The sequence below is a fragment of the Ammodytes marinus genome (assembly GCF_949987685.1).
Source record: "Ammodytes marinus genome assembly, chromosome: 14".
Classification (NCBI taxonomy): domain Eukaryota; kingdom Metazoa; phylum Chordata; class Actinopteri; order Uranoscopiformes; family Ammodytidae; genus Ammodytes; species Ammodytes marinus.
In genome coordinates, this window is record NC_137218.1 from 18773199 (window position 1) to 18792428 (window position 19230).

The following is a 19230-nucleotide window of genomic DNA, read 5'->3' on the forward strand; positions in this document are numbered from 1 at the left end:
ACATATACATACATACATATACATATACATACATACATACATATATATATACATACATACATACATATACATACATACATATAGTATATATATATATATATATATATATATATATATATATATATATATATATACAGGTCCTTCTCATATAATTAGCATATTGTGATAAAGTTCAATATTTTCTGTAATGTACTGATAAACATTAGACTTTCATATATTTTAGATTCATTACACACAACTGAAGTAGTTCAAGCCTTTTATTGTTTTAATATTGATGATTTTGGCAAAAAAGTAAAGAAAAACCAAAAATCCCTATCTCAAAAAATTAGCATATTTCATCCGACCAATAAAAGAAAAGTGTTTTTAATACAAAAAAGTCAACCTTCAAATAATTATGTTCAGTTATGCACTCAATACTTGGTCGGGAATCCTTTCGCAGAAATGACTGCTTCAATGCGGCGTGGCATGGAGGCAATCAGCCTGTGGCACTGCTGAGGTGTTATGGAGGCCCAGGATGCTTCGATAGCGGCCTTAAGCTCATCCACAGTGTTGGGTCTGGTGTCTCTCAACTTCCTCTTCACAATATCCCACAGATTCTCTATGGGGTTCAGGTCAGGAGAGTTGGCAGGCCATTTGAGCACAGTAATACCATGGTCAGTAAACCATTTACCAGTGGTTTTGGCACTGTGAGCAGGTGCCAGGTCTTGTTGAAAAATGAAATCTTCATCTCCATAAAGCTTTTCAGCAGATGGAAGCATGAAGTGCTCCAAAATCTCCTGATAGCTAGCTGCATTGACCCTGCCTTTGATAAAACACAGTGGACCAACACCAGCAGCTGACATGGCACCCCAGACCATCACTGACTGTAGGTACTTGACACTGGACTTCAGGCATTTTGGCATTTCCTTCTCCCCAGTCTTCCTCCAGACTCTGGCACCTTGATTTCCGAATGACATGCAAAATTTGCTTTCATCCGAAAAAAGTACTTTGGACCACTGAGCAACAGTCCAGTGCTGCTTCTCTGTAGCCCAGGTCAGGCGCTTCTGCCGCTGTTTCTGGTTCAAAAGTGGCTTGACCTGGGGAATGCGGCACCTGTAGCCCATTTCCTGCACACGCCTGTGCACGGTGGCTCTGGATGTTTCTACTCCAGACTCAGTCCACTGCTTCCGCAGGTCCCCCAAGGTCTGGAATCGGCCCTTCTCCACAATCCTCCTCAGGGTCCGGTCACCTCTTCTGGTTGTGCAGCGTTTTCTGCCACACTTTTTCCTTCCCACAGACTTCCCACTGAGGTGCCTTGATACAGCACTCTGGGAACAGCCTATTCGCTCAGAAATTTCTTTCTGTGTCTTACCCTCTTGCTTGAGGGTGTCAATGATGGCCTTCTGGACAGCAGTCAGGTCGGCAGTCTTACCCATGATTGCGGTTTTGAGTAATGAACCAGGCTGGGAGTTTTTAAAAGCCTCAGGAATCTTTTGCAGGTGTTTAGAGTTAATTAGTTGATTCAGATGATTAGGTTAAGAGCTCGTTTAGAGTACCTTTTCATGATATGCTAATTTTTTGAGATAGGAATTTGGGGTTTTCATGAGCTGTATGCCAAAATCATCAGTATTAAAACAACAAAAGACCTGAAATATTTCAGTTGGTGTGCAATGAATCTAAAATATATGAAAGTTCAATTATTATCATTACATTATGGAAAATAATCAACTTTATCCCAATATGCTAATTATATGAGAAGGACCTGTATATATATAGGGAACTAGAGGAATTATATTTCAATAATTTTTTGGCTAGGCCTACTCACCAGTTTTAAAAAGTGTTCATCTTTTGAGAGAAAAATATCTAATGATTTACAACAAAATGAATCAATGGTAATAGCCTATAAGGAATGATGAATGAAGTCCTTTTGGAATGTTTATTCATAATGCATGCATGCAAGGGATTGGCAAAAAGGTGTACAAAGGCAAAAAGGTAAGTTAAAATTAGAGGACTTTCATGACATTATGAACAATCATAAAACACGAGTAGTGATCCCGCCTCGAAATAAGCTTTGCAACTGAAAATACTAACCCTGTTTGCATCAGGACACGATTGTGAGAATGTTTCCCCATGAATGGTAGGGAATACAACAGTTATACCAAATTAAATACAGAAATGTAAGACAATATCAAAATGTCATTCCTCTGAGAAAAAAGTGCTGCAGCTAGTGCACATTTGATTTATCTGGGATAATTGATTTCAGTGTGTTCTTTTTGGAATTCTACATTTCTTTCCCTTTATGTCCCTAGTTGATTATCATCCAATTTATCTAGCAAAGGGTCTAGTAAAAATACATTCATCACATATTTCTATAACATTTATTAACTAAGCATTGTGGCCAATTTGCCAATAAATAACATTGAAACAACCAATTTTGAAGTCTTCTCTGCGAATAAGAGTACAATTTGAGCCCTCAGATTGATACAATAACCATGTCCTCAAGAGGATGATACATTTAACATATGAGTGTCTCTCCAGATAATCTACACAACCACAGATATATACAATGACTAAAAGAGGAATTTCTGCTAAAAAAAAGCAGATGGGAAATTGACAATGCTGTCAAAGCCAACTTTCAGTAAACATTAAAAAACTAAAAACTTAAATATACAATCAAGTATAGTGTAGCTGTAAATGTAACAATATTGATGTATTCTGAGCTTACTGTATATACAGTCAATGATTCTGAGCAGCAATGTTTTCACCAGGAGTGACGTGATTGCAACATGTTGTGCAGAAACTGGCTATTTGAAATGCAGATTGTCAGAGAAGACATCTGAATATCTATCCAACATATGGATATGCAGAAAGTACCTATAGTTCATTTGGCAAGTGCTTTTTTCTTCTAAATTAAGTAATTTATTATAGCAATCATTTGTCTTAAAAGTTAGGAAGAATTAGAAGTAGTCCTGATTCAGTGCAGCAGAGTCACCATACATGCTGGCGGGCTGGGGACTTGTGTTTCACTTCTTCAGGGGTCCACGTGTGGTTGTTGAAGGTAACGGTCAAGAGTCACTACACCTTGAGGTCCCTGCTCCTTGTACGTGATAAACACAGTGTGCTCCTTAAGCCGTTGTCGACCATTGTCTGTGAAAAGTCATGATGCTTCTTACGCCACTATAATAATAAATAAGACCAGCAGATACACTGCAAGATACACACCATCCGAATGTCCCAGTAGAGTTCGACCATGCTACCAAAGACGAAGATGATCCAAACTTTACAGCTGTAACCTTATATTCTCTACACAACGGTAAAAAAAATTAAATAAATTTGAAACGTGGATAACGATTTAAATTAATCCATGCTGCCCTGCAGTACGCACAGTCTGTCAAGTCGAAAATTCATAATAAGAAAATTCTCTGTCTCTCATCATTGTCTGTTCATTGCTGCTCCCCGCGCCATTACGCCTCGCTTCCAATATCCCACGTCATGGAGGTGAAGTCCATGTCTGTGAGCGTGACAGTGTACGGAGCCTCCACCCTCTCAGCATCCATGCTCACCGCCGCTGCTGTGGCCCTGTTTACATTGTTTACCCTCCAGGAATTCAGAGGTCGAATCGATTTATGGAAACGCTGCGAAAGAAGAAAAATGAAGCAAGAGATTATTATAACCCTTCCTAAACTGGCCACGTCATCTACCCATGTTACATACTTAAAGGTGTAGTCAGCGATTCTGGAGAACACATGCTGTCAAAAACACTTTTTGTCAAAAATCAGTGAATAAGGGGCCACTTTTACAAAAAAAAAATTATTTTGACAACAAGCATTCTCCAGAATCCCTGACTCTACCTTTAAAACAGGTAAGTCACTACGGCAGTGAGTGTGTTTACAGCTAGTGTGACCATGGGAGAGATGTAACTAGACCTGGTAGTGACAGAACTACACAGTGGTGCTACTGACCTCTTTCAGTGTTCCGGTTTCCTTGCTGATGGCCACAATAGCCCAGATGAGGATCTGTAGACAGCAGGTGGCTCCTATGCACACGCCCAGGGCTTTACCCCACCGCGGATACACATAGGACCCGTACTTGAGTGACGTGCGGTACATCTCGATGAAGATGTAGGTCAGTATGAACTACAGCCGCGAGGAGGCAAGGCACAGAGTGAGCAGAGGAGCGTTTTAATCCAAACAACAAAAAGAGCCACAGTGACATCATAGGAAGAGTGACATAGCAGACCAACGGAGATATGCAACAGGAGGGACTCAGATTGAATGTCAGTTTGTCCTCTTAAATTATTCACAGCTGTTGTTGTGAAGATTTCAATGCAGCTGGCTACATTTCAAAGAAGCACAGTGGTTTAGTCAGTGAGTATGATAACTCAATAACCAACTGTTGTGGAGTTATCACAAAAGTATCCCTGACTAAAAAGTGACACCTTTCTAACATATAGTAATTGAGTTTTCATAACTTATTCTCCCTCGGTTTACCATAAACTCTCGAGTCATTTGATGAGATATTTTTATCTCCCAGGGACGATACAGTGTCGGTACATTGTCTCACCCCTCATCAAATGACCCTTTGACTGAGAGTGCAACAATACATTACAGTAAAAGGTGGCATCGAATGGCTATTTCGATATCAGTCAGCCTTCATGGTAATTCTGCCTCAGGTGAAAAGAGCCCAGAAATAGCGAGTGAGCTAACATGGATTGTGTAACTGATACAAACCAAACAATACAGTAAAGCTACAATATAAGCTTTAGCTCAGCAATTATGTTTCAGCTCTCAGTGAAGGTTGTTACTTGGACATTGTCATAATTCTTAGTATGGCAAAATGAATGCAAATCTCAATATAAAGATAAAATCTTAATGTTTTTCTTCTACACTACCAAAATTAGTTTCTGTCAGCCTGAAAAGTAATGTCCTTTATTCCCTCCAATTCAAAACAAGCTATAAGGGACCTTTTTAGCTCCAGGAAACTCCATAGCGACTGTACCAACAACAATACCACTCTGCAAAATAAAAAATAATGTGAGAATTGCCAAGTACCAAATTGAGGTGACCCTTAAATGCATTTCTGCCACCAAAACAGACCAACCAAACTAAAATGAATAAACCAGATCAATCTGCTGTTCCCCATCTCATTGTGCCAAAAAGGTAAAAATTCCTAAATGATTTTAATGCTGCTATATGAAATATCAAACCTAAACTTAATTACTTTTTCATGATATATGATGATGTTTGTTGATATATTAAAACCAATTAAGTTCACTGCCATTAGGGTTTTAGAAAATATATCAGATAACACATGTATGGCAGTTAAATAAAAATTCTGAAAAGCATTTGTCATTCAAATGATAGGTTACCTAACTAACCAATGCAGATGTCACATCGTACCTGCGCCGCCTAACAACAAATCAGTATTATAACTGATGCGTTCACTCACCAGCAGAAGAAACGGAGTAAAGACAACCCAGCATAGTTTGAAGTAGATCAGCACTTTGCCGCACCATGGAGGGCAGTGGGCGATCATATCTAGAATGTCTTGACAGAACTGGTTGACTCCTGATGGAAAAGGTTCATTAAGAAATGCATATGAGGAACCCCGGAACAACCGAGACATGATGATGACAAAAGAGCATGACAGGGAATGTGTTCTTAAAGCTACAGTGAGTAACTTATGTCGCCCCCATGAGGAATTCTGAGTAATTACAACAACACTGTTGGCTCATCTACATGACGTAAGCCTTAGCTGATTGCTCTTGGATTTTATTCCTTCTGTTGTACACCAAGGTTTTTTCTTAGCACTAGAATCAACAACTGAAACATTTAATGGGCTCTTCTTGAGCTCCTGCACCAGTGTCGGGGGGGGGGGGGGGGGGGGTGACACCAGTTTGTAAACGCTGCCATACTGATAAATACAGAGATAGTTATGTGGAGCTGATAGACTTAATCAACTTTGTGTCAATTCATTTGGCAATGGCTTGAATTAGTGCCCTTTAGAAAAAGTGCCCTAAGCCACTCAGCATTCTCAGTTACAGTGCCACAGGAATGGAATTCAGTACCAGCTCATATTAGAGAAATTGGTTCTTACCGTCCTTTTCCAGGACAGCTGATTATTAATGGCTTATTAGTAATCAATTATGTGTACATTAGGACTGCAATTGCTTCTCCTGCCGACTTCTTAGCAACTGTCGTGTCCTGCTTGCTTGTCTCTTGTGTGCTCCTGTCCTGTCTTGTGCACCTGTCCTGTGCTGTTCATGTTAGTTTTTAAATGAATATGTTAGTGCTGCATGTTTGTGCTTTAGGCTGCTTTATATGTTTGTGCTTTATGCTGCTGTATATGTGCTTTTACTGTAGGTGTGTTTGTCCTGCTCTAATCTACTGTTTTGTGCACTTCCTATAATGTTTTATGTACGCTGTGTTTTATTGTCCGCATGTTTTATTGTTTGTTTGCCATTGTCTGTCAACTATGTTGTTTTTTTAATCTCTGTTTGTACATGCATTTTATTTAGGTTGCCTTTTTAATGTCTGGCAGGGGACAACGGATGCAAACTAGCCTCTAAGGGCGCACTCACACACTCTGGCTCACTTACAGTCTGACTGTTTATTAGTGTGCTATGTCCCTCAAATAAACCAATAAATAAATTAACCAACATTCATTTAGATGAAAAAGTGACGCACCATAGATTTAAGAAGAGCAACAAAATGGCAAAAAAACTGCAACAGAAAGGATGTGATATGCCCTGAATGACCGGTGGAATGGCGTGACTATAGAGGGGTGTGTGTGTGATGTGAAGGTTAAGGCTGGGAGAGATAGACTACCATAGAAGAAGGAGATGCCAATGCACATGAAGAGGGTGATGATGATGAGGCCGAAACTAGTGCTGAAGGAGTCAATGAGGGTGAACCAGTAAATCCCACCCTATGAAGACACAGAGAGCAATGTGAGGGAAATGTGAGTACGATCGCAGAAAGGACGCATTTGCAGCCACGTTCCAGTTTGCGCGACACAAGGACTCAACTCACATCACTGATTAACAGGAGACCCATCAGGAAGAAGCAGAAACACAAAGCGGCCAGGAACAAGGACTTGTGCAGCGCGTTTGTCCGGAGATGTGGAAACTCATCCAGCACGGCCGTAGTGATGCCTTCCATGTTGCCGAACTGTGATGCAGCAGAGTAGATTGGTATTAAAACATGTAGAGGTGGACTCTTGCATCGTTATTACTGCTCATATCTTTATGTGGTGTGTGTGTGAGGCCTTACAAGCGTATCGATCCCCAGCATGAAGAGCATGAGGAAGAACATAATGGACCAGAATGCTGAGCCTGGCAGCAGAGCAAGGGCCTCTGGGTAAGCAACAAAGGCCAACCCAGGACCTGAGGGGCAAAAATAAATAAAACCATCAAGTTAGAGGTGACATCGCACAAAGAAAAAGAGCCAAAGTTACATTCAGACTTCAGGCGAGACACTGCAGGTGATAAGGGAAAATGTTTCTCTTATGGATATCATCATGAAACGTTGCCAGTTGATTACTTAGATTTAAAATATTATTTTATATTACAATTTTTTCAAGACATTTTTGAATAAATATTCAGATTTGGTTCTTCAAAAACCAAAAATATAGATGGTTGATTTAGCCAGAGCTCCTCATTATTTTGGTAATTTGTTAAAATAATCCAAATTGTTAATCACAAAAAATAATAAATTGTATCATAAATTAGACTTTATGAACAAATCCTTTTGTGATAACCTTGAGAATATTGCTAATAATAATTGTGGAAAGTTTAGTTGATGTAAGTGCTTTTGAAGATAGGATTTTTGGATCAGAGTATTGACAAAAACTAATTTTGAGTCAATAGCTGTTATAGATGGTTGCATAGGAGACAGTAGCTACCTGTATCTGCCACCTCTCCGACGGGCACTCCCTTCTTCCACGCCATATGACCCAGGATTGAGAAGATAGCAAATCCTGCAAAGAAGCTGGTGGTGCAGTTCCCTGTGGTGATAATCAAAGTGTCCCTGAAATAAAAAAGAACCACGAATGAGAGACTGAACCCATCGTAGCTGCAAGTACAGAGAAAAGGGTATAGCCCAGCACAAGTACAAAGCCTCACCTGATGACATTGTTGTCAAACTTATTGTAGGATGCCATGGATAGCAGCCCTCCAACCCCAATGCCTAGAGAGTAGAAGATCTGGGAGGCCGCGTCGTTCCACACCTGCAATGCATCGGGACGGAAATGTGCTTTTAACAATGCAAATATCCAAAGCACTGTGTTCACGGACTCACATATGCCAGTCTACCATCAGAAGTACCTGTGCGTTAGCTAACCGGCTCCAGTCTGGTGTGAGGTAGAAAGCAATGCCCTGAAGAGAGCCTTCTAGTGTAGCACCTCTGATGATCAAAACAATGAGCACAAAGTATGGAAAGGTAGCCGTTACATAAACCACCTGAAAAACACAGACAGGCATTGGGCCAACAGATAAGGTTAGGTTAGGTTAGAAACTTTATTGTCCGTGTGTATGTGTGTTTATATGCATGTGTGTGAATATGTGTGTGTGTGTGTGTTTTGTGGGAGCTGACAATAACAACATTGTGTTGAATCACCTTGCCAGAGCTGCGGATGCCCTTGAGCATACACAGGAAGATGACGACCCAGGCAGCCAGGAGGCACAGGGCCAGGGGCCACCGGACACGGCCGGGATCATGGAGGCCCTCACTGTTTACTACACCCAGCACACGCTCACTGCAAGACACACAGATCAAAACACAAACCCATACGTTGGCACACCTCTTAATGTTTAGTTTAGTTTATTTATTTAGCACACATTAACAATTAATGGTGCAAGGAGGGAACGAAGCCCAATGGGCTTGTACAGAGTTCCACCCCTATCAATAATCACAATGAAATCATATTCAGGCTAACAAATAAACTCTAGAAATTAAGGAGACAAGGTACATAAATACTCAAAATAATCAAAAATAGATGGAAAAAAAATGTGATAAATACATGTCAAAGATAATGAAAAAATTAGGAAGAAAAAGAAAAAGAAAAAAGCAAAGGAGAAGACAGGAGGTGATTAGAAGATTCACAAAAAGATAAGATGTTTTTTAAGCTGCTTTTTAAAGAGTGAGTGGGATGATATGGATCTTAAAAGGGGAGGTAAGACATTCCATAAAGCCGGGCCTCTATAATATATACTAAATTGATGATGTGATGTGCGGGAAAAGGGTAAAGATAAGTTGTTATTGGTGCTCTGTCTAGTGCGATGTGAATGTACGTTAAATGAATAAGTAAACAAAGTCTGAAAGCTTTCCGGGAGATCTTGGTTTCTGTAAATAAACTTGTGAATGAATAAACATATGTGATAGATATTCAATTTGTGAATTGGAAATATATAAAAATGAATAAAAAGTGGTGCTGACGGAGCATATCTGTTTGAATGTGAGATGAATCTTAAAAATCGCTTCTGAATAATACATAATTTTTTGAGATGGTTGGGATATGAAGCTGCCCAGACCAGATTACAGTAGTTCAGGAAATGCCAATCCTATTAAGTATTTTATAAACAAGGCATGGTGGTTGGGCCTTCAATTATGCATGACGACAAAGGCATTTCTCTGAAGAGCCCTCAGTCATGAGGTTATTACACCTACAGTGCTGTGTGAAAGTTTGTGAACCCCTTGAGCCTTTTGGAATTTTATTTATTTTAACCATTATTAATACATTTTTATCAATACCAGTATTTTTTATATGAAATAACAGATGTTTGTTTATCAATTCAACATTTTTCTTTTCCAGAAATCAACTGTTAAAACAGATAAAACACATTATTTGACAAATGTTGTATCTGCAAAAGTTTGTGAACCCTGAGCTGCATTGCTTAAATGGAGCAGGTAAACACAATCAGATGGGCCAAATTGAGTGATGAAATGGACCAATGTAGTGAGAGATCTTTAGGGAAGAAATTGGGCGGCACTAGATAAAACAGAGATCAAACCAGGTCAGTTTAGGCTCACCAAAGTGAACCCATACAGGTCAGACATGCTAAAAGCGAAAACAATCTCAGAGGATCTCAGGAATAGAGTTGTGATGCTGCACATTTGTCTGGGGACAGCTATAAATTAATTTAAAAAAAGTTTGAGCTCCATCGGTCCACCGTGAGGCAAATCATCTACAAATGGAGAGCTTTAAGAGTGACTGAATATCTGCCTAGAAGTGGACTTCCTTCAAAAATATCCTCAAGCGCCACAAGAAAAGTGATTTTTCAGTTAAAAGCCAACCCAAACATTACATCTAGTGATTTGCAGACCTCTCTTGCAGCATCTGGGACAGATGTGCATGGTTCCACAATAAGAATAAGTCAACGTGGCTTTCAAGGGAGGGTTGCTGAAGAAGCCTCTATACTCTCAAAAAAGAACAAAAGTGCTTGTCACAACTTTGCCAGAGAGCACATGGAGATACCTGAAGTCTTTTCTGTGGACAGATTTGTCCAAAATGTAACTGTTTGGTCACAACCAAAACCGCCATGTTTGGGCAAAAACGCAACTCTGCCTACCACCAAGAGAACCTTCTCCCAAGTGAAGAACGGTGGTGGCAAATGGTCTGCAAATCTCCAGATCTAATGTTTGGGTTGGCTTTTACCTGAAAAATCCCTTTTCTTGTAGCGCTTGAGGATATTGTTGAAGGAAGTCTACTTCTAGGCAGATGTTAAGTCACTCTTAAAGCTCTCCATTTGTAGATGATTTGCCTCACGGTGGACCGATGGAGCTCAGACTTTTTTATATGAATTTATAGCTGTCCCCAGACAAATGTGCAAAATCTATTCCTGAGATCCTCTGAGATGTTTTCCCCTTTGAGCATGTCTGACCTGTATGGGTTCAGTTTGGTGGGCCTAAACTGACCTGGTTTTATCTTTGTTTTATCTAGTGCCGCCCAATTTCTTCCCTGAAGATCTCTCATTACATTGGTCTATTTCATCACTCGATTTGGCCCACCTGATTGTGTTTACCTGCTCGATTTAAGCAATGCAGCTCAGGGTTCACAAACTTTTGCACATACAACATTTGTCAAATAATTAGTTTTATCTGTTTTAACAGTTGATTTCTGGAAAAGAAAAATGTTGAATTGATAAACAAACATCTGTTATTTCATATAAAAAATACTGATATTGATAAAAATGAATTAATAATGGTTAAAATAAATAAAATTCCAAAAGGCTCAAGGGGTTCACAAACTTTCACACTACACTTACAATGGGAATGCTTACATTGCTTCAGGGTTATAAAGTCTTAAGCGCACAGTGCTTTTTGTTGGTTATCACATGTTGTAATTCCCTTCAACACATCTCAGTATCATCTTAAAAGTAAAGTTTTAATACATCCAACATATACGTATATATAAACATACATATGGTCAGGTATTATTTTGTCAAAAGAGTGATACATCGGGGCGCCTTTAGCTCAGTTGGTAAGGCGTCCCCCTCCCGGGCCGGGCCCAGCAGCAGACCCGGGTTCGATTCCCACCCGCGGTCGTTCTCTGCATGTCACTCCCCTCTCTGCCCCATTTCACCTCTGTCTCTCTGCACTATCAAATAAAGCATAAAAATGCCCAAAAAATATCTTAAAAAAAAAAAAAGAGTGATACATCTGGAGGGCCATATAGTCCCACGTAATTCAATAGATGTTCCACAAACAAGTCTGTGGTTTCTGTTCTTTTTGTATCTCTACACTTCATATTAGTTTACACATAGGATGAAATAACACAGTCAGCATTTGGGATGGGTAGATTGAGATTCCAAGAGAGAGAGAGAGAGAGAGAGAGAGAGGGGGGGGGGTTCAGTGGAGAAGCTGCTTCTCGTAATTACGCTAAATGACTGCTATGCCTTTTTGAGAGAAAGCTAACCGAACAAACAGTGTGACCTCCATGTTGTAACTTATCTCATTTTGAGCCCTTTGCTGTACATCCATTACCCGTTACTTTTACAGAAGACGTCATCAAAGGCAATGTAGCTGACTATACCACACTTTTCAACTGTGCGAATACCTTACAACCTTTCATACACAACCTTTTTTAGACTCAACTGATATATTTCAATTGTAAGGTATTTTAGGCATAATATGATCATAAAAATCATAATGTTGATGTAAGTCTTATGATTTATTTGGGCGTTACACAGTATGATGTATCAAAATTCAAGGCCATCATTAAAGGTTTCGCTTCAAAGTCCTCAGTCAAGATAGCTTAAATTGACATCAATATGACTAACTTGAAGTTGCATGGATGTGTAAAGTAGACATTTTACAGTGTAAAGGAGGTATTTGGTAATGAAATATTGTGGGTCATCTCTGTATGTTTACATTTGCATACACAAATACGATAGGCTGTGAAGAGGCTGAGACAGACACACTTACTTCCAAAACTTCTCTGAGGGGCTGAGGAGTTTACCGGTGGAGCTATTTCCAGCCGTGCCATTACCACAGAGTCCTGCGTTGGCTATGGCCTCACAGGACCAAGGCAGGGGGCTCTGGAATGAGCTGCCCAGGTAGAAAAAGGTCCAGGCAATAATGACGTTGTAGTAAAGGCACACCAGCGTGGACACACAGAGCATCCCAATGCCTATACCTGCAGGAAGAGACACACGCCTTGAGTATCTCAGGATGAAGAGAATACACACTGTTCTGTAAGGGTACTGTATCAGACATCAGTTTGATCCGATTTAATGTACACGTAGCTATGAACCCCTGTTGTATTAAGTTATAATTGTACATGCAGAAACAAAGAACATTTCATATTTCTGGCTCTGAGATTGGCTCTTTATCACACGGTTATATTTAGCAAATGAGATGCAGGGCTTTCAGGAATTTCAAGGGTTGGACACATGACGTAAAGATGTGAGTCAGCCTGTTATATTCCTGGACTGAAGCGTTCACGGACTAGTGACGGTAAATATTCCGCCGACTCAAAACGTTACGTAGGCTCCAAACTGGATGCTCAAGATTCCTGGAGATTATTACAGAACTGTGATAAGATGTTTTTACACCAACTAATTTGGCCACCTAATTGGAGTGAAGTGACATGAGGAACCCACTTCATAGCTGTGCTGACAATTTTATATCTAAAGGGGTTTCCTTGTGTTTTATTCTGACAGAGGAATTACTGTGCTAAAAAGCTTTATACAGTACGTCCCTATACCTTTAAGCAGAGGACAGCATTTCCACACGGTGATGGGGCCGGCGGCTCCATACTGGCCTAAACTCAGCTCCATGAGGAAGAGGGGAACGCCCGTGAAGAAGAGCATGATGAAGTAGGGAATGAGGAACACACCTGTGGAGATTCAAAATACGCCATCTTTAGGAAAAGCTTTTGCTGGGGAGGACATGCATTTGTTCAGCTGCAGCTAAAGCCTGTATAGGCAGGTTATCTTATACAACATTTGTGTAGAAGGGCAGCTTCACAGACAAGTTGGTTTACTCTAAGTCAAGCTCAAACATGTTTGATTTCAAATGCATGTTAGTTAAGGCCGTGTCATACAGGCTTAACTGGTGTTAAATGAACGAATAACTCTACTTGTGGGATTGTTACAGACTCTGTGTTGAAGCTCACAGTATTACAGGCTACCATGAAGAGCTCCTCTGGCCTGAGCATGCAAAATAAGCCAGCGTGATTAAGACAACAGTGCACACACACACACCCAAAGGCGAGGCCAAGAGTGCCTCTTGCTTATTGGAGTGTGTCAAATCACAATAGACACATGCATTTAAAAAGAATTTCCACTTCAGAGGCCATTGAACATCTTTTGCACAATGCTCACCTCCTCCATTGCGATAACAAAGGTAGGGGAACCGCCACACGTTCCCCAGTCCCACGCAGTATCCGATGCATGAGAGCAGGAATTCGTACTTCCCGCCCCACTGCTCCCTTGGGACGATCGGGATTGGATTAGGCACAGGGCTCGAAGCTCTGGATTCAGACTGTGGTCCAGGCGTAGCTGTCGGATTGTGGCCACTTTTAGTGACTGTGTTCCCGTTCAAATGTGCTGAATTCTAGAAGAAAAAAATTTAAATAATAGGTTTTAGGACTGTGCAAAGAGAGTCAGAGAGGAGATGGGCAGTTATAAAGATAAAAACGCAAGTTTGAAATCGACCAATTCCCGTTTCTTTTTCATGACAAGGTAGTTGAGTTGTTCATGTTGATTATATGAAAAAGTGCAAAATCCAGTAGTGGATTATTCAGTTGGTCAAGCAACAGACATGTAATCCCTGTCTTGAGCACATTTACCAAAATCACCAAGTGTAAAAAATTCAACATTTTTGAAATAAATAAACAAAAAAAGTCCTCCCACAGCACCATGAAATGTGTTATCATGAAAAAGGACTTCACGATTATGAGAATAGGTGCTGATTAATTTTCTATTACTAAATTAATTGACTAATCATTTCAGCTAATAGTAGTAGTAGTGGAGTAAAAAAAAGTAAACATTTTCCCTCTAATGAAGTATTATAGAAGTTTAAAGTGGCCTGATAAGGCAATACTTAAGATGTTTGTCAAATCTGCGTTAACATACCTTACACTACATTCCACCTCTGACCCTGTCTCTGTTCAACACATGAGGCGTTGAAAACCAACAAGTGTGGACTATTTCTTCCTCTTCCTCCCTACAGATCATCCATCTCTAAACAATTGAGGAAGTATTTTCTCTCGGCATGCCATATCACAGGGAGGAAGTCAGATTTAGATAAGAGCAGGACTTCTGCTTTACATTCTGTTACTGTCATCAATATATAGTGTTTTGAAGATTAATAATGAGTTAGTTATTCAAATGACAAAAATGTAAGTAAAGTAACCATACTTTCATTCAAACTTAGCTCAGTCCGCAAGCATCTTCCCATGTTGGACACAGACACAGCGAACATATGTTAACATAAACATGGAGGTAGAGTGACATCAGAGTAGGAGAAATATACTAGAAGCATTAGGGCAACTTCTTTTTTAACCCAAGATTACTTGGGTAACTCAATTAGTATGAACTAGGTAATGTTTGTACTAGGCTATGTAATTTAAACAATCAATGGTAACAATTGTGCGAAAATGTATTTCTGTTATTTGCTATTTATTTATTCACTTGACGTCTATTATAGCTGAAGATAAGATAACTGTAAATCATATAAAAAGGGGGAAAAAGAAAGCAAAATCCTTAAATAGCCTAGCCTACTGTAGAAAAAAGAAAACATATAGGGTGCTATTGACTATTGTTGCAGTCAGACTGTTGTCAGTACTGTACTAAATCTAACACTGAGATGAAGTTACACATCTGTGCAACTCAAAACATGTAGCCTAGGCTAATTTAAACTTTTCCTGATAATATAGACTGATGGCACACTATTAGACCAACAGCATGTTCCCTGATAGGGATACTCCCCTGTGTCTGTGGGGTTAAAATCCTTGAGAAAAAAGTCAGAGCAACACATGTGTTGACGTTTGGGCTCTAAGCGCAAGCTCCAAAGTGTGTACAGTGAGTCGTTGAAGGAGAGTGAGAGAGCAATGTGGACGGACAGGTTAGACGTGCTTCATCTTGAGATATTGTATATTTTCTGTTACACCGGTAGGCTACAACTCTGGGTGAAGGTAAAAATTAAAACGCTCGTAAAGGGGTCCCATATTGAGAGTCCAATATGAGGTAAATACCCACACAAGGTAGCCTATATAGTAACCTAACTTATGTTTTGTTGTGGTCGTGAAGAGCCTCACTAAACAAACCCTCCGCTCCTACCTGCTCGGAGGTCGCACTGGCTACAGCGGGGCTCCCGAGTGCTGCTTTGCCGCTGTCGTCCTGCATTTCCCCCGCCGGAGCAGAGCAGGTGTCGCTTTAACTATCTTGTGTTTGGCTCCTTCATCCGCATTTTACACGGTTAAAGTCGCGGCGGAAGTTCACCGTGTTGCCGGAGTTGATGTGGCAGTCGAAAAAGTAGTGCAGGCGGCCCGGCGTTAACCGAGTATGACACTGCAGCAGGGAGACAACAGCGATGACGATGAAACAGGCGTAGAGGTGAAGGGCAGGGAGGCAGGGCTCAAGTGCAGCACAGACAGAAGAGAACACAACACAACTCCTCCTCCTCCTCACCTGCTTTGTTATCTGAGATTTTAAGGCAGGGTTAAGGGCATAGATTGTAGGCTAGGCTATATCCAAAGAGGGGGGTTGCTATAGGCCTACCTGGGGTGGGCCGTGGGCGACTTTATAGGCGTAAACCTTTTATATAGCCTAGGCTACTATCTATGGCCTAAACCAATCAGCTTTTGTTGTTGTTGTGGAAAAAATAATCTCTCCAAATTTTTAATTTTATAGCCAAAAGAGATTAATAGAATGTGTAGCCCAATGTAGCCTATGGAAGCCTAGAACGGCAGTGCCTTTATTGGGAATTGGTTATTACAACTTCAACTTTTTGAGAAAACTATAAGCCTAGCCCTAGGCCTATGCTTGTTGTGATAACAAGACAAAAAAGATTGTTTCCTCCAAAACTTCTGTTATGTCTATTAACCAAGGGTCATCTCGAGATAATGCAATAATAACCGTTATCGCAAAACATTGCTTCCTTGATGCTCATCATCTCCTGCTTCATTAAAGAAGTTCTGCATAAATATTACATGATCTTGAGAAAAAAGCTAGTTTTCTCATGATAATGAGTTAATAATCTTGTGATAGAGTATTTGTATCAAAAGAAAACAAGCATTGTGTTCTAGAGATCACAAGATATTGAGCACAAGATGAAACTTGTTTTCTAAAAAGAAATTGTAAACACTGCCGTTCACAGCCTCTATAGCCTACATTGTCAATAAGTTGTATAAAAAACTGTATAGACCCTGGTTCAAACAACAACGCTTGTGCAAGGGGGTAAAAGTTTTAGCTATAGCCTAGGCCCTTTGAGATCATGAACAGAAAAAGAAGGATATTACCAAAAAATAGTCTACAAAAGAGCATATTCCTCCTTGAGTTAAGATTATTTCAATACAATTGCTAATTGCCAACAGGCAGCCGGGAAATGCTAATCAGTCGGAACAGTTCTCAGAGCCTTTTCTATTTTTTTAAAGATATTTTTTGGGCATTTTCATGCTTTATTGACAGTGCAGAGAGACAGAGGTGAAATGGGGCAGAGAGGGGAGTGACATGCAGAGAACGACCGCGGGCGGGAATCAAACCCGGGTCTGCTGCTGGGCCCGGCCCAAATCATTAGGTTATATAAATTAAAGTAGCTACGAGGAACTTTAAAATATTTTTGAAGCACTCTCATTTTTCATCTGATGATCATACATGACATGTTACAGCAAGTCATCAGAGCAAAGAATGTTATTTTTTTAAAGTTTTTCTGAATGCCTTTTACGGGTACGCTTAACCAGGAACAACAGCTGGCGTCATAAATACACTACCGCTTTTGTCTCAAGAGGGCGCTAGAATGAACACAAACAGAAAGTTATTCGGAGCCACTTTAAATAGGTTATTCATTACCCTTGTTGTCCTGATGACTCAAAATAAATATACCCATATCCATCTGTGTGTGAAAGACCAGACTAGGTGTGAACATATATTCTGAACTATATCATAAATGCTCATCATAATTCAGCTTCTTATTGATAAAAGTGTTACTAAACCCCATAACCACTTCTTCTTTTTTTAGCTTACAACCAATTTATATGGTAATATTAGTAGTGTTGTTGATTGTCCTAGGTAAAATTCTCCACATTTTAGTACAAGGTATGTTTATTCAACATTTTATGGTATAAATCTGCATAGAGACTGCCTCTACAGGTTGAAACCTGGGTACTGCATACTCATTTTTCTATTGGCTGATCTAGTTGAGTGTACCGTGGTCACCAAAGTCATTAACGACCCACCCCTCCTCCTCCCCCCAGCCTAGCCCCCTGCTATGAATCCAACACAGCATTGAGCAGCGTCTCAGCTGGGTGCTTTTGATGTGAATCCACAGTGAAGTCTGAATAAGCTGTGGTGGAACAACTAGCTCATTATACTTAACATGATGCCCAAACAGAACTTATCAGTTAGTATGATTTTAACCATACCAAGAATGGAGCTTGCAACATTTTTCTTTTTTATCTCTCACAAATTAAAACAAAAAACAACATTATATCAACTCACAGCATAAGTTTATCATGCAAATATTAGGCAACAATTCAATACCAAACTAAAAGCATGCCAATCATATAAAATATGCCAATGATGTACAAAATACAATTATGTAATGCATGGGCAGCAAGCCCAAATAAGTGACTGCACTTTATAAACAAGCCTAAAGACGCTTTTAAAAATCTGTCATGGCAACACTGGCAGACAGGGTGTGGCAGAGATTAGAATACTGGGCTGTCTGTGTGTGCCATTACTGTTTTAGCCTGCCTCCTAGCACCGCCATAGTTGATGCACTTTTTTAATATCAGGGAGGAGGCAATTCAGCCCAAACAAGGGGGATTTAGTTACCCTAGTTATTAACATTACAGTTTCTTAATGCAAGAAGAATGATTGTCATTTTACAAGTTATAACATTGTTAGTATGTGGGTAAGTTAATTTATGGCTTCAATGTTACATCATTTAAATTATTGAATGGTTGTCAAACTTTTGTTACTGAAAGGAAGATAATTTGAGGTTTCACATGGCTATAATTCTTGTGTTAATCTGCCTGTGTGTGTGTGTGTGTGTGTGTGTGTGTGTGTGTGTGTGTGTGTGTGTGTGTGTGTGTGTGTGTGTGTTGTGTGTGCGCATGCTTCTATGTGTGCATGTGCTTCTATGTGTGTGCGTGATATAGTGAATAGAGAAGCAGGAACTCACCACACTTCTCTGTACAACTTCCTTGGGTTTGATGAGTGCATCAGGTACATTTGAAAGCACAACCACAGACATTAAACATTTGCACATATACAATGAGAACAAATCAGCTATCAATATGAATGTACTCTCATGCATTGTAATGTAGAGGAGGAAAACACACCTCGATGGAAACATCCCTCCACAGTCTATATGAATGTTATTAAATAGTTTAAATGCAATAGACAGCTAACCAGAAATGTGACACACTGTGTAAGCAAACACATATTTCTGCACAGTGGGTGGTGTGCATATTATGGTGTGATGTTGTTGAGTGGCTCTATGTCTTTCTTATTAGCACTTCAGGAACTCTTTAATCCACATAAGCTGCACGATGCTCCTCTAAATCCATCCAATCTGTTGTGTGTCT

The 19230-nt window shown here is 39.9% G+C and overlaps 1 protein-coding gene across 1 annotated transcript; it reads right to left on the minus strand.

Moving 5' to 3' along the window:
- Positions 1 to 1901: 1901 nt before the first annotated feature.
- On the minus strand, positions 1902 to 15969 carry slc6a7 (solute carrier family 6 member 7). Its single transcript, XM_080040618.1, has 14 exons — positions 15761 to 15969; positions 13802 to 14033; positions 13183 to 13314; positions 12402 to 12612; positions 8595 to 8733; positions 8303 to 8437; positions 8102 to 8205; positions 7882 to 8006; positions 7251 to 7363; positions 7011 to 7148; positions 6807 to 6906; positions 5428 to 5546; positions 3942 to 4115; positions 1902 to 3614 (listed from the first exon to the last, which is right to left on the minus strand). Exons 1-14 carry the CDS (start codon positions 15824 to 15826, stop codon positions 3444 to 3446), a joined length of 1959 nt encoding a protein of 652 aa, XP_079896744.1. The 5' UTR covers positions 15827 to 15969; the 3' UTR covers positions 1902 to 3443.
- Positions 15970 to 19230: the final 3261 nt, after the last annotated feature.

Coding starts and splice junctions, on each gene's coding strand:
- slc6a7 (XM_080040618.1), bottom strand. CDS start 15,826: ATGCAGGACGACAGCGGCAAAGCAGCACTCGGGAGCCCCGCTGTAGCC. Junction 8,734..12,401: donor CCCTCAGAGAAGTTTTGGAA/GTAAGTGTGTCT, acceptor TGTGTCTTGCAG/TGAGCGTGTGCTGGGTGTAG. Junction 8,438..8,594: donor GCATCCGCAGCTCTGGCAAG/GTGATTCAACAC, acceptor TGTGTTTTTCAG/GTGGTTTATGTAACGGCTAC.